Source organism: Osmerus eperlanus, chromosome 6, assembly GCF_963692335.1.
Source record: "Osmerus eperlanus chromosome 6, fOsmEpe2.1, whole genome shotgun sequence".
NCBI classification, from domain to species: domain Eukaryota; kingdom Metazoa; phylum Chordata; class Actinopteri; order Osmeriformes; family Osmeridae; genus Osmerus; species Osmerus eperlanus.
Genome location: NC_085023.1, coordinates 17,384,230 through 17,399,204, shown reverse-complemented (window position 1 = coordinate 17,399,204; position 14,975 = coordinate 17,384,230). Strand labels below are relative to the sequence as shown.

Genomic DNA, 14,975 nt, shown 5'->3' with positions numbered 1-14,975 from the left:
TTGTAAGATGTTACATTTAGAATTGATTTATTTCTCTAGCAGCACTATTTAAATTACACATAGATATTCAAGGGCAGTTTACAATAGATTGGAATATTCTTTTATGCAAGATGTCATTGTGTAAACAAATAGAGAGACTGAACTACATCCATATGTATCACGGTTCAACAAGCGCGAACAGAAAGGTGATCCATATGTTAGGAAATATAAGTTAAACATTAATGAACACTGTATTTTTGAGTTATAAAAGAACTAATGAAATATAGACCAGTTAAAATAAATAAAAACAATACAAAACAATTAAACAGCAATAGTGAATAGCATATCTTTTGACACAAACGTTACAATTTCATTATTACCTGATAGGTATTCCTCAAAATCTTTTATATATTGTTTATCATTCGGGTCTTAGGTGGGGAGCACAGGTGTTCAGTGCTGAGCCATAAAATGTCTCCCATGTTGACCCATCAGGTAAACACACCACCAGTGTTCAGTGCTTGTCAAAAATATTACTAATTTTCTCAGAACATATCTCCTTCTGTACATGGGTGTATCATCCCTGTGAAAACCTCAGTGACAAATGTGTTCACTAGTGTGAAAGGGTTGCCATGTTTGCTCTTAGAGGAAAAGTCAAGTAACAGGCCCACGTTTCATCTTCAGCTTTCATCTAAAGAGGGCAACACAAGCCAACCAAAAAGAGTTGAGGGATGTTGATTTAATCTGGGTTGTGTTTGTTTGTAGCAAAAATCTTAAATGCAAGAAAAGAAACCACACTGTTTAACAAGAGAGTTCCTCTCTTCCCCTGTGTTGAGATCAGAGAAGGCCGGTTCACCTTACAGTCAGTGTTTTGGCACATTCTAGCAAAGAAAGACTTCAGGCAACAGGAGAACGTTTGGCAACTCTGCACCCTATTGCAGGAGTTTTAGTGGTTTCACTTCTGTAAAAGCGACAACGACCAGGGGTCTCTCTCAACATGTCTACTGGGACATGTCCCACCTCGTAGAAAAGGACAGAAGCGCTCAATTGAAGAGAACATTCTCAAGAGATGATATATCTGTTCTATTGAATAGAACATTCTCTAAAGAGCCTAGGGCCATTCTATGAAAACAGAAGGTTCGCTGGAGAGGATCGATCTGTTCTGCTGAAGATTAATGTTCTCAGGAGGCAACACAACCATTCTGGAGTAAAGTCGAGTCTCTAAAGATGGTGAACAAACTGTCAGTCACTCATTTATAGGTCAGTTTGGAGCTTGAAAATGTATCTGGTCAATGAACATACTCAATCATGAATATGTAAAGCCCTAAGTGATATTTACATAATCTCATGTTTACCTTGATTACTATTCCATGGCAAGATCATTTAGCAGCTCATAAAAAGTTACATCATATCATACAGCTAGATCAGTTACATGGACTTTAATAGACTCATTCTAGACCCTTGTCTTGATAAACAGAAATAAATGTTCATAGTCACCAGAAGTTGTTGTGCAACAACCTTTCTGGATGCCGTCTAGACAGTTGAAGTCATAGATTTCAAACACTTAAAATGGCCTTTAGGTTGTTAAAGGTTACTCAGTAAAATCATGCAACTAAATTCTGTCATTCTGTCTGAAGTGATCAACTATGACCTATTCTCATTAATATAAAGAGGGTTTCAGTCATTCAGGCAATCTATAAGAACACACTCAAAAAGAATTCAATATTCATATTGTATATATTAGTGAAACATACTAGAAGTAAAATATAAACCTCTCAAAAGGGTTCCAACATTACTAATTGTCTGCATACTGCAGTACTTTAATATATACTTATACAGTATTGTTTATGGTAAATAACTGAATTATTATTTCATTTAGCAAAAGCATGCTGAATAAAAAATATCACTTTCAATCACTCAAGTGACTTTAAAAGAGTTGTTTTGTCTTGGGATAGGCCGTAAATAATCTCCATGGAGACAGGGGGAGATAGGAGGTCCAGGCATCGAAATCAATAAACAGAGTGTGATTGCCTTGTCAGTTGTGTGCATTGAAGAAAACTCTTCAACCAAATACCTGTACAAAATGAACGCTATCTTAGAACAAGACACAGCTGTAATGGTGCCCTCTCACAGAAGTAACACGACGAAATAAGGGTCCTTGTAGTCGTGCCATACGTTTCAAATGGACCCGTTAAGATTCAGGCTTTGGTGTCTATAGCCTCTGGGTTAGGGTTAGGGTTGGTCCTGGCCTGCTCCAGCACTTGAGGGTTAGCTAAGAGACACAGAAGAGCTGTCTCCCTGACATTACCATGCAATTTCATATAACAATGATTCATCAACCTCATGTGATGACAAGAGAAAAGTTCACACGGAAATTACGGCAAGGTCAGTCTGATTGAATGTAGCTACATTGGCATGTTTTTAAACAGTGATGTATTTTACATTTATAGTACACCATATTATGGCCATGAGGAAAAAATGGTATGATGAAAAATCGAGGGGAACTCTGACATTCCAATTTCCCTCTATAATTATTGTACATATATAGTCTGTATGGAGATCCATCCAATCACTTCCATCAAAATCTACTGCATGTCATCAGCGTTGTGGAGGACAAACCTGCTCCATTACCATGATCACCTGTCTCCTGTCACCCTGACTCTATCAACAGTTGTCTCTGTGGTGTTTTATGAACGTGTTTAAAACACATTATAATATGCCAGATAGAGGGCTTTCACAGGATCTGGCAACCAAGAGGTAGATATCTCTGCTTGCGACTGGTGTTTTCAACATCTCCGCTAGGCTTTCACGTCTGAAATAGCCCTTCAACACTCCAGAACAAACGCCACTGTAAGCACCACTGATTATCATTATGGTTTTGAACCTGAAATGGACAATAGCATTGCAGAATACGAATATCAATGATAACATCAGGTGGCTTTTATCACACGCACAAGCTCCTGGGACTGAGGGGAAACAGTGGGTTTTGAAGTATGTCAGGAAATGGAGCTGATAGGTTGGATGCTATAGCAGTCATGAGGCTCATCCTCCAGTCAGTGGATATCCAAGCATGTCTTGAATGTAGTTAGATGTGTCTGGGTCGTAAGCAGGTGTGTATTCCAGTCATTGGGTAGTCATGTGTTTGTGCATGGGCAGGCGTGTGAAGGATGGGTTGTGGTCTTTAGGTATATTCAGGTACATCTTCCAGTCATGAGTCGTTCAGCCCAGATCTCAGAACACAGGTCAGAAACAACAACAAATTTATTTGTTTTTCATGAAGGTGTCTTTTTTCATAACCAAGGCATATATATATATATATATATATACTATTTTCTCTGTATATTACTAGTTATAATATTTATATAGAAACAAATATATAAGCGTACATTTTTGCTGAATAAGATTGAAGACTATCAGCAGAGGGCAATGTAAACCTTGTTCCATCTACTCCATCTGAAAGGTACCTCAGCTTGGCCCTTCCCCTCATCTCCACAGTAACAGATTTGCATAGGCAAAATGGATTAGCCCTTAGACAGTGTATTTCCTGAATTATTTATATAGATCTAAAAATCTAGTTCAGCTGAATACAATTAAACAAACAAACTAAAAAAAACAAAGAAAACAAATTGGCTAATCTCGCTCCACCCTCTCGGTACATATATATTTCTGTGCACATTTTTGTTTACAGTGTTAGGCTTCAAGTAGATCTAAAAACAACGAGTACATTTGACGACTATGAAGTGAAATAAATAACCAACATGAGAGGTAGTGAAACATCCCACAGACAGACTCTGTACAGGAGGAAAACCAGCACGTGGACGACAGCTGAGATTCTGGCTGTCGTCTCACTCCTCTTCTATACCTCTTCGTCAATAAAAGCCCACAGCCACTTATTCTGAATTCCCAAAAAGTCAACCAATTCAAGACCGGTGACACTGCGTAGTACACTTCACGTCATTGCTTGTAAAATCAATGTTGAAATGCCGATAAAACTAACTCTAACTGTTTCTTTCTGGCACCGAGTAAAAATCACAATGTCGTTCAAGGTGGAGGGGGAGATAACCAGCTGACCTCAGCCCCTTCACTCTCCACCTGTCTGCTTAAACACTCTTAATCCGAAAGGGTTTGTCAGGCAAAGACAAAAGCAACCTCCACCCTAATCTCTGGGTTCCTCACACTGTTCCAGGACCACTGCTCACCACCATGTAAATGTAAACTTGGCTTCGATTGCACCTTGATTTCCTGGTCTGCTTGGTGTAACATTCTGGGGAGACAGGGGCTACGGGGGAACACGACGGGCCTCGAGTCCACAGGCTGCCCGGTCTGGACGAACACACCGCCAGTTACCTAAGTAGAGCTACATCACTTCCAACTACTGTGGTGCATGCACAGCGCTTCGTTGTCTCCATTCATGACCTGTGGACTATATGTACTGCATACATAAGCACTCTATTGCCAGCGAACATGGGCCTCCACAAATCTAAAAGTAGGCCTACATAAGTGGCTAAATGTGAGGAAAGATATCGGGGGTTTTACAGTAATTGTAGGATGTTCGAAATGGCTGTCACCATTAGGGTACACAATACTTTCACCAACGTGGAGGAGCACAAAAGTAAAAGACTTCAGACTATAATTTGATCAAATTGCACTTTAGTAGTGAGTCTGTGAGAGTGTTGGATGAACTATGGGCTGGCCTTGGCAACACGAACTTCAGGTAGATCAACAGGGTGGCAGTATCAAGGTAATACTCACACCAACGTGGCACTGTTCCAAGAACTCTTCAGAACCTTTCACGCTAGGTTAGCTAGCAAGCTACAACACAACAAGTCTCACTCTCTAGAGATGGACATGGACTCACTGCTGAGTTCTTCATGTTTTATCAGAAATGTAGTTCATCTTGCTTCAATGTCAGGTCATTGTCCTAAACATGTCCTGCTTCAAACTTCTATGTTGGAACAATGTCAAGACCCTCTTCAAAATGTAGGAAAATGTTCAGTATGTTTACACACGTAATAATAATAAATGTCCTGCATGTTGGCAACATTAGGAATACAACACTGCCCCCCGTCAAGTCTTAAGTGTATTTTGGCCAGTTGTGGGAGAGGAGAGGAGGGCAGGGCAAGCGTGAGTGGCAAGTCCCTTCACTTGTCCTGGAGAACAGACACTGAACTACCAAACACCTGCCTGGCATGCACACACACTCATACACACACTCGTACAGACTCATATACATAAATATGTACACGCACTTTCACACACATCCACAGCTGGTAAACCAGAGGAGTCTCAGACCTCCTTGTCCTTCACTACAGTGGGCTGGTACTGGGCTTGTACCTAGGTGCTGGTTCTCTGGGCTGGTCCATCAGGATACTGACCCAGTAGTCAGTCCACAGCTAGGGTCACTCCAACCTTGCTACCACAGTCAAACCTCCTACTGTCTAGTAACTGACCACTCGCTCCTAATTATAAACACTTTCATCTCATATATGACCTTAAAAAACAAGGCATTGTGATTACCATCTCTATATTATAATATATATACAATATAAAACTACAAAGTAAACTGTTGAAACTCTCTTCATCTAGAAATTGAAGGAGTTAATAATGATTTATTGTCTTGGTGTTAAGATTTGTTTTTTTCTCCAGCAGTGGCTCCCTACCTGTGCTTGAGTCAGAGGGGGAGGGTCTAAAAAGGAGAGGGTGGGGTGAGGCGGGGGGGAGGAGGGAGGGAGGGAGGACACGGTTAAAGCGAAGTCGTTTCCAGACACTGGCAGCTTCCATGCTGCCCATGCTCGCATGTACATACTGTAAAAGGCATTGTGATTTTTCTCCGTGGAAAGTAAAGTTCATAAAACATGTAGCTGCCCAACCACAATTCTAGCCCTTACTTCTCCCACACATAGAATTGTAAAGAAGGAAAGTGCTGCGATGGACGGACAGATGGACGGACCGACGGACAACGCTGCTGTATGGCCTTTGACTTTCTCAATAAAACAAGGACAAGCTAAAAGGGTGGAGTGCACTCTGTGTGACTCTGCATTGGGAGGGACAGCGCTAGAGGGAGACGAGGCTCCCAGGTCAGACGTTAAGATCGTCAGACACATCTCAATGTTCTAGAACCTTTTTCAGTCTGCGGTTGAAAAAACGCCAAGCTAAGAGATCAGAGACGGAGAGATTAGGGAGAGAGAGAGGGATAGAGAACCTTGATAGAGATAATATTTAGAACCTTGTTTCATGCACAGTCAGGGGGTTCTAGAAATGGTTGACCCACGGTCAAGCCCTACTGCCTCAGTCACTCAGGAGCCACACCCTCTACTGGAAAAAAAAACTAACAACTTCAGCCTGAGGCATGGTGTAGATATCTGAGAAAGAATGGCAGAGAGACAGAGAGATATATAGAGAAAGAGAGAAAGAGAGAGAGGAGGAGAGCTGTATACAGTACAGAAGTAGTGGGTTTGTCCATCTCTTTGTCCCAGTAGCCTGAGGGGGATGGCGTTCTGGTCCCGGTCCACACAGTCATACAGACAGACAGAGGAAGGCCAGCAGAGCCCACCAGACAGACAGACAGGCCAGCACACACTGGACCACTGCTTCCACCATCCACTCTTTCTCTCTCGTTTTTCTCTCTCCATGTCTTTTCAATAAAAGGAGAGAGCAAACCCGGCTCCGGCGGCTCCCTCGGGGGGTGGGGGGGGGGGGGGGCGGTAGCAGAAGTAGTCGTCTCGGAGGGTGGTTGGGGGGTGGGGGGGGCAGGGTCGCTGTGGCGTGCCTTTAAGTGTCCAGGCAGGAGCGTCTCCGGCCGTCCAGCAGGTCTCTGTAGACGGAGGAGTTGAGGAAGCGGGGGAAGGAGTCGCGGTGCATCAGGGTGTAGATCTGAAGCTGAGCCTCCTCGTACATGAGGTTGCTGGGCTCGGCCAGGGTCTGGTTGATGCCTTCTCGGACCCGAGAGTCCAGGCTGACCTGGGGGGACGAACGGCAGGCTCTCACATTAAGAAACCGCAAAGTGCTGAAATGTTCACTCCGGGTACATTGATCCATTCACTCCCTTACGCCCTCATTCACTTTTACCATGGTCCTTGTCTTTATCCATGCATCCATCTATCCATCTCTCTATGTATTCATCCATCCATCCATCTAACCATCCATCCGTTCCCTTGTCCCTAATCCACATCCTGTACCTCTTTAGGGGACAGAATGGAGACGTAGTCCTCATAAATGATCCTGGCCTTTTCTTCCACAGCTGTGGGGTTGGTCTCCTTCTTCAGATCCTCGCAGGCCAGCCAGAACAGCAGGTTCTCCTCGCTGTACTCGGAACGCAGGAACTCACTGAACAGCTCCCGCCCCTCGGACGAACGCATCATCATCTCAAAGCTCCGCGCCCAGGACACCAGCTCTTCTAGACTAGGGTGCCTGGGCGCATAGAAACACACACACAAACAAAAAAAACATGAACTAAATTAACTTCTGTTCGTATTTGGGTAATCTGCTTTGAGTTGCATTGTAATGCATACACTTCCATTATGTTTCCGTGACAACAAGCACATGGTGAGACTCAACCAAGCCATAACTCAGACAGCCCACTGTACTGAACCAGTGAGTGACAGCATGGTCGGCCAATCAAAAGAAGCTTTGTGCTCTCACACGAACACAGGGAGAGGAGCTGGGACTTACTGCTCCTCTGTGGCTTCGATACTGTCCATCCTCCGGTCCTCAGTCCTGCAACAGGACACACAGGAATCATTACGGCTGGAACATGACAGCACAGGCCACCTTCTTTAAAGAACCACAAGGCGCCCCTGGTAGCGGCCTGGGTTCAAACCCAGACATGGCCCCTTTGCCGTGTGTCTGCCCCTCTCTCGCTCCCTGCCTTCCATGCGACACTTCACCTACAAACTGTCCAGCGTAAATAATGCCCCAAAATACTTCTTTAACAACAAAAAACAAGTTGAGTTAGTCAGTGCTCAACTTGCCCTGGACGTTCACTCTGCCACCGAGCTTTGAAAACACCTGACAGACTCATGTCTATTGAGGTCCACTATGCTATGCTATGCTATGCTATGCTATGCTATGCTATGCTATGCCATGCTACTTCTAGCCATGTTATGCTGTGTTGTGTGTGACGCCTCTGCTCCAGCACTCATGTGCTCCCAGCCTTGGGCCTGACTAGCTAACTGACCTCCTTTTCCCATCTCTCTCTTCCTTCTTCAGCAGTGACCTGATCCTGGCAGACCACAATGATCTCTACTACCATTCTCTTGCTACACAAACACACACACACATACCCACAGACACACACACACACACACATAGTTCTCTTGGAATCTCACACTGATCTGACACTGCCTTTGTCCTTCACACCACCAGAGAGCTTAAGAGGCCCAGTGAGAAGAACTGACTCCTGATCTAACTTGTACTGAGGCCCGGGTCTGTTGGGCCTGATAGAGCCAGATCTGCTCTTTAGTCTAATGATTAAACTCCTTGCAGAGGATCCACGTGTCTGGACCATGTTGACCAAGCTGCTGGAGAAGAGAGGCCACCAGAGGAAAGCTATGTGATCGGGCCTCGTTGTTATCGGACAAAAAAGACTACTTGGTTAAGCAGAACCACACAGTTCATGCTTGCGGATCACAAATGAGCCTTGACTGAGCCATGCAAGCCGTCGGTCACCCCAAGTAGCATCAACTGTAGTAAATCCACAGTATGTTTATCTGTGACCACACATGACCAGTCTTATTGAGGAGTCTATTTTGGACGCCACAGTGGCGAATATTCACTTCCTCCTTGCATCTCCATCAAAGTGTCCATTGTGTCAGAGTAATGGGCTAGTCAGCCACGGGCTCCCTGCATGCACCCAACGCTCTAAATATACAGCATGTTCTTCACAGCTGTTTTGCATGTGATGTGATGATGGAAATAGCTGCTCCTTGACTAGATAAGGCCACCCCCAAGCAGGGGGGGGGGGGGGCAGAGGGGGATGCTGTGAAAGAGTAGGGTGGAAGCTGAGGGAGGACGAGGAGGCGAGGGGGCTGAAAGGGAGCGGGAGGGAGGCAGTGGAAGCCAAAAAAACGTGCAGGGGAAAAGGGAGGTGGACGTGTAGGGGGGCAGGGGGAGGGCTGGAGCGCCTAGGGGGGGCAAGGGAGGCTGGAGAAGCACAAGCACAAGGCTTGTCCTGCTTGGCTGTGGCCCTTTCAATATTGTCGTTATCTCCAGAACTATTAGTGCTGAAGCACCAGATAATCTAAGTTGGACGAGTGCCTTTGAGTCTGAGTTAGTGACACACAAAGCATCACACTTAGGAGTTTAGACAATAGTAGCAACTCCAACCGGATACAACCAAGTCTGCCGTCTTGTGTAGACAATGACTCACCAACTCTGACGCAATTCAACAGGAAGTCTTATCAATGTAATCTCTGCATCATATGCAAATTGGAAGCCGTTATATTGTCGAGTTTTGCATTCAAACATAATCACATTGAAAAAGCCCAACAAAACATTTTAACGTCACACGTCAGCGGCTGATCAGGATTTCTTGAGTTGATAAAAGTTGCACATTGCCAGTAAGGGATGCAATGGAAACAGAGAAATGACAAGTGACCAGAAATAAGTAAGAATTGTAATTTAGGTACCTCCAAGTAAGCAGACCCAAAAAGGCTTTGACTTAGAAACAAGCAACAACAGAAGAACCTTATTTATCTAGTTAGAAAGAACCATTTCTTGGTTGAACCAGCGTTCAAAAGGAACCCTTTTGAACACTTTTTGAGAGGATTCTTTCATTGTTATGCCAAAATGATATATATCAGCATTTTATTATACAATGAGATGAACTTTCACCTTCACCTGTTCACCACTGTTGGCTCTAGGTGTTCTCCCGCATTCAGGAGAGAACACAGGACCTACGTAGCCTTCCAGAACCAGAACAACGAGCTGTGACCTACCAGAGACATTTGCAGCAGCCACACCAGCAGAGGCAGCAGGTATTGGGCCTGGGCTGTCCGGACGCCTGGGGGGGGCCTTCGATGTGGGCCTGCTGCCGTTTCCTCATCTCAACTCCACTTACACTGCGGAGCTAGAAGGCACACACACACACACATACACACACAGGTTATAACTAGTTATCAACTATCAACAATTGCAGCTATTGCAGACGCCTTTGTGAGCTATCGCTGGATGAGAACACACCAAACACAAATACCTTCAATGCAATCACGGTATTATTTACTTTGAGAAAAATACACATTTACAACTGAGTAGAGTGTGTGTGTGAGTGCTATGAACATTTCAACTCCAAAGTTAAAGGGACATATTACAGTAATGCATAAATAAATAGAAGAGTCACAGGCCAGATCTAGGATTGAGGGTCAGTCTGGCCCTGCTGCCCACAGTTGACCTTAACTGTATTCACTCATGTGTAGGTCAGGCATGTCAGCCATAACATACAACCCTGCCATCAATGGAAAAAAATCACATTTTATGCAATCTCACCCTCCCTTTTTTTTATCTTTTTTTTTAATCTCTATCTCTACAAATCTCTTTATTCTCTAATTTATTAACACTGTAGTGGTATTGTACAGCATTTCGTATGTCACGTATTGGTATTAAGCCTGTTGTATGGGTTTGAAAATCACTACAACTTTGCCATGAAAAACAAGAAAACTAAGACAAACAGACAGAAAGAGGAAAAAGAGAAAGAAAGAGATAGAGGATTCCCTTCCTGGTGATGGCCTTTTCTGGTCCAAAGCCAAATCTCAGCAGTGAATGAGCAAGACACACACACACACACACACATCAGCTTAACAGTGTCGATCTGTTTTTAGTGAAAGTCTATCTTAAATAGGCTCTATATGAAAGGAATACCGCAATGCTCAGAGAAGATGACACTCACTGACCCTCTTAGACTGCTTAGATAAGAGTGTAGAGCCACACTGAGGGTAACAGCTGCTGAGCAAACAAAAATCAGCTTTACCATCAACATCCAATAACAAAAATAAAGGCCTGGTTCACCCTTCAAAATGGCCATCTACATTTCTAAGACAGACAATCCAGTCTGATTGCACTGTACCATCTCCTCGACCGTACGATCAGAAAATCGAGGTCCCGTTATTCTTGAAATAGGGTTAATCAGCATCATATCACCCTTACAAAGTCCCTAAATACTGGTCGGCTAATCTTTGAAGCAGATCTATTACGTTCAATACACCTTCTCTACTATCTGTCTTCAAACAGAGAGCCTAACAATCTTACCTCCACAGTCATTTTTCAACCTGGGTTCCTCCTGCATGTACTGTAGGCTAGTCCTAAGAATGCGTTCAGTGGCACTGCAGTTCCCCATCTGAGTAAGTCTGGCTCTGTGTCACTGTCCACACAGGCCACTGGCATCAGACACATATGCAAAACCAGAGCAGAGTACTTGAGTATCAGTTATTCAGTACCAGAGTATCCAGAGGCAGGAGAACAGTGGAAAACATGCACATGGATGCAAAACCCAGTAAGGGACACCTTTGTTCTGGCTGAGGGAGGAGGCTGCGGGCTGAAAAGACATGCAAATACGTGAGGGCTCTGTGTGGAAACACAAACACACTTCAGACCTTTCTCCATAGTCCAGTCATGGATGGCCATACCGGGCCATCCCTGTAGTCTTATCAGAACCTAGAACTACAGAGCGTTCCTCTGACGTCAGTGTACAAAACCCCATTGGAACACAGTGCAATAACCGGTTGGGTTTAAAAAATAACCGTGACAAAGGGTTCCTACCCAAGGACAACCAAACCCGCTTATAGAACCTCTTTTATTAGAGTAACAACTCCAACAATAGATAATTTTGTTTTCTCCAACTGGGCCATAAGAATACATTGAATCTCAGAATATCTTTTGTTAGATACACTGTACCATAATAGACAGAGTAAGTGAATGAAGAACAACACTACTTTTGATTTGGCCTAATCGGTTACTGAACCTAATACTACACATTTATTTACCATTAGACCAAGAGAACATCCTCATCGGGTTGGAAACATTAGTGCTTGGAAGTCCCATGTGTTGCTACCTCTTTAAGAGAATGTCTAACGTGGACCAGTGGAGCACTTGAAGGGAAGGTCTACTCTCCACAATACTCTTATCTAACATGATCTCCATCTTATGAGATGTGATTCAAATTAGCATATCAACTCTGTAATGTCGCCATACATTTTTGTTTCAGTCAGTCAGTCAACTATTTGACTACGTTTCCTCAAGGTGAAAGACCTGAATGGCCGATGAACCAGGGCCACCGGCCTAAGGTAATCTACCACAAATTTGTGTTGGTATTGACTGGAAATATACACACGATAGAGGACTGTGGACATACCATGTGAATTAGAGAGTCTCCACTATCTGATTGAACAGAGAAGTCATGGTTTTGTTGTGAGAGGTTGACTACAGAGGCTGGCTGGTTGGTTGGTGCAGGAGAGGTAAGCAGACTGGCCACTACAGGACAGTGTTCTCACCATCCCTGAGACGCAGTCTGAGAAGGATAGGTCTCTCGTTCTCCTACTCTCTCCTTCTCTCTTTTCTCTCTCTCTCCCTTGTCCTTATCTCTCTCTCTCCGCTGGGGCTGCAGTGGAGCTCAGGAGGGACTTAGTGAGAGGACCATTTGTGTTTGAGTTGAGCAAATGGGGAGCAGAAAAACAACATCTGAAACAGAAACAAGAAGACTTTTTACATTTAGTCATTTAGTCATTTATCAGACGCTCTTATCCAGAACGACTTACAGTAAGTACAGGGACATTCTCCCCGAGGCAAGTAGGGTGAAGTGCCATGCCCAAGGACACAACGTCATTTTTGGCACGGCCGGGAATCGAACTGGCAACCTTCAGATTACTAGCCCGCTTCCCTCACCGCTTTTTACAGAAATGGGCCTACAGCACACAGCCAACACACTATCCTAGATGGAAACTTAGATCAGAAAACGAATTTCACGGTAAGAGTGGCAAAGTTACATGATGCTGACCAATGCATATCTATTAATTATGTAATTACTTCAGTAAACATTGAAAACACTGGCAAACATATTTATTGTTAAATAGCTTAATGCTGAAGGTATAGGTTAAATTATAACATATAACATACATTGAAAATGACTTATCAATTGTTTTGATTAGCAGACCTACACAACTAATGATGGAAACCAATTCAGTCAGGAATTCAATGCTGGGAAATTGCCATAATCCATCACATAATAGTGCCATATGTGACAATAATTATCATACATCAACATAAATTATATAAGTAATATCATATTATTGCTGTATAACTGGCCTACGATACAGTATAAGTAAGATAGAAGGCAAAAACAACGTGCCTAAAAAAAACACATGATGCTACCTTGACCATCTAAAAAAATCAGTCAACTGATATCAGGGCAATGTCACTTCACTTAAGTGGCCGTTTTTATATCCGTGAAGCATTAAACAGAAGCAAGTGAGCTAGCTCTAGATTAATATCCATAAAATAGTGATAGGCTGGTGTTGGGTAGTATTGGATCCTAGATCATTTACACCGGAACCCAAAAATTTGCTACTGGATCCAAGACGAATTTCCCGGGATATTGGGTTTTATCTCATTGAAGTCAGGCGTTGGGCTCCAAACAAGCTCCGCTAGCTAGTGGATGATCATGTCAGCTGCTAAATTAATTAATTAGTCAAACTTAGCTGATATTAATGGCAAAATGCATAAAGCAATACCATTACGTTGTGACATGTAGCTACTGCAGCTCATTGCCATGTTAGAGGCCTGTGCAAACCGTATGTAATTAACTAGCTACACTACAGTCTTGTTCTCATTCAGCTAGCTGCCCTTTCCTGCTGCTGCTGTTGCCTGGCGTGTTTTGCATGGTCTCTTGCAGCTGGGCTTCGCCTTCTAAGCATCTGATGAACCAAGTAATTGCAGGTAGCTTGCAAAGAAAAGCCTATTCCGATTTATAGAACACCCAGTTGTGATACTAAACATCAAGGAAGCAATGAGAGCCCTGCTGTCGCATCAACAATGTGCAAAAAACAAATAACACCCACTTTTAAATTGTTGACCGACCAAGACCGTTATCTCGCTACGAAGAGGAGGCGGCAGCTGAAGCTAGCATGCTAGTGCTAACAAGATAGCTAGTGGGGCATTTGTAATGGCACGAATAAAGAATATTCTGCATCTTACCCTTTTATTTCTGACTGTCAGTTCCCAATAGTGTTAACTTTAAATGTGTTTTAATGTTGATGCTTGTCTAATCGCATCATAAATCTGCATCCCGATGTTTAATCTCCATCGGCGCTGCTTTTCTTCCATCCGCCCAACTTCAGCACCCACCGACGGCGAGCCCGTGGATACACTGCGCAGGCGTGCTGTCACTGTCAGCTCGCCTCGCACTGGCCAGAGGCTGCAGTGGGAGCCAGTTGCTTTATTGATATCCACAGAAATAATAAGGAAAATTCATCACGCTTCGGTGTCACTATCATGGGTTAATTACAAGCTAGTTAAAACTTTTGACAAACAAAGCTTTTAAATCAAGACATTTTTAAAGTGAGAACCATGCGGTGTTAACTATTTAGTAAACAATGCTGCTATTTCAATATATTTCCCATTGACGAGCTTACCTATAGCAAACCTATAGACCTAATGCGTGTAGAAGTACGAGTTCCAGTAGTTTCCTACTGGAAACTGTACCTAGCAGAGGTTCCCTATTTCAAGGTAGGCATACTAAACCTCCAGTTTCATGGCATAATCATTAGGAGTCTTTCTTGATGGTGCCAAAATGTGTTAAAAACGGTTTCGTCAATGGTATGTTCCAAACTTGGCAAAAAAAAAAAAAAGAAGGCATTTTTCCTGATATCAGTGCGAGACTCAGGTTACATGAATACTTCTCTGCACTGACATGTTCACTCTCTCCAAGTCCACAAACAATGTATTGGGGGAAGGTTTATTTAAATAAATTGATTCTTTAAATTTATTAAAATGAGGAGCACCTGCATTGTGGA

The 14,975-nt window shown here is 43.4% G+C and overlaps 1 protein-coding gene and 1 long non-coding RNA gene across 2 annotated transcripts; both read right to left on the bottom strand.

Annotated features, from left to right (window-relative positions):
* Nucleotides 1–891: 891 nt before the first annotated feature.
* rgs17 (regulator of G protein signaling 17) lies at nt 892–7,700 on the bottom strand. The gene is made up of 3 exons (XM_062464084.1): nt 7,648–7,700; nt 7,155–7,386; nt 892–6,936 (listed from the first exon to the last, which is right to left on the bottom strand). The coding sequence occupies exons 1-3, from the start codon at nt 7,674–7,676 to the stop codon at nt 6,748–6,750; spliced, it is 450 nt and encodes a 149-aa protein (XP_062320068.1). The 5' UTR covers nt 7,677–7,700; the 3' UTR covers nt 892–6,747.
* Nucleotides 7,701–9,910: 2,210 nt separating this feature from the next.
* Nucleotides 9,911–14,311, bottom strand: LOC134022512 (uncharacterized). Its single transcript, XR_009930650.1, has 3 exons — nt 14,158–14,311; nt 12,320–12,645; nt 9,911–10,042 (listed from the first exon to the last, which is right to left on the bottom strand). It is a non-coding gene; the product is annotated as an uncharacterized LOC134022512 (long non-coding RNA).
* Between the last annotated feature and the right edge of the window lie 664 nt (nt 14,312–14,975).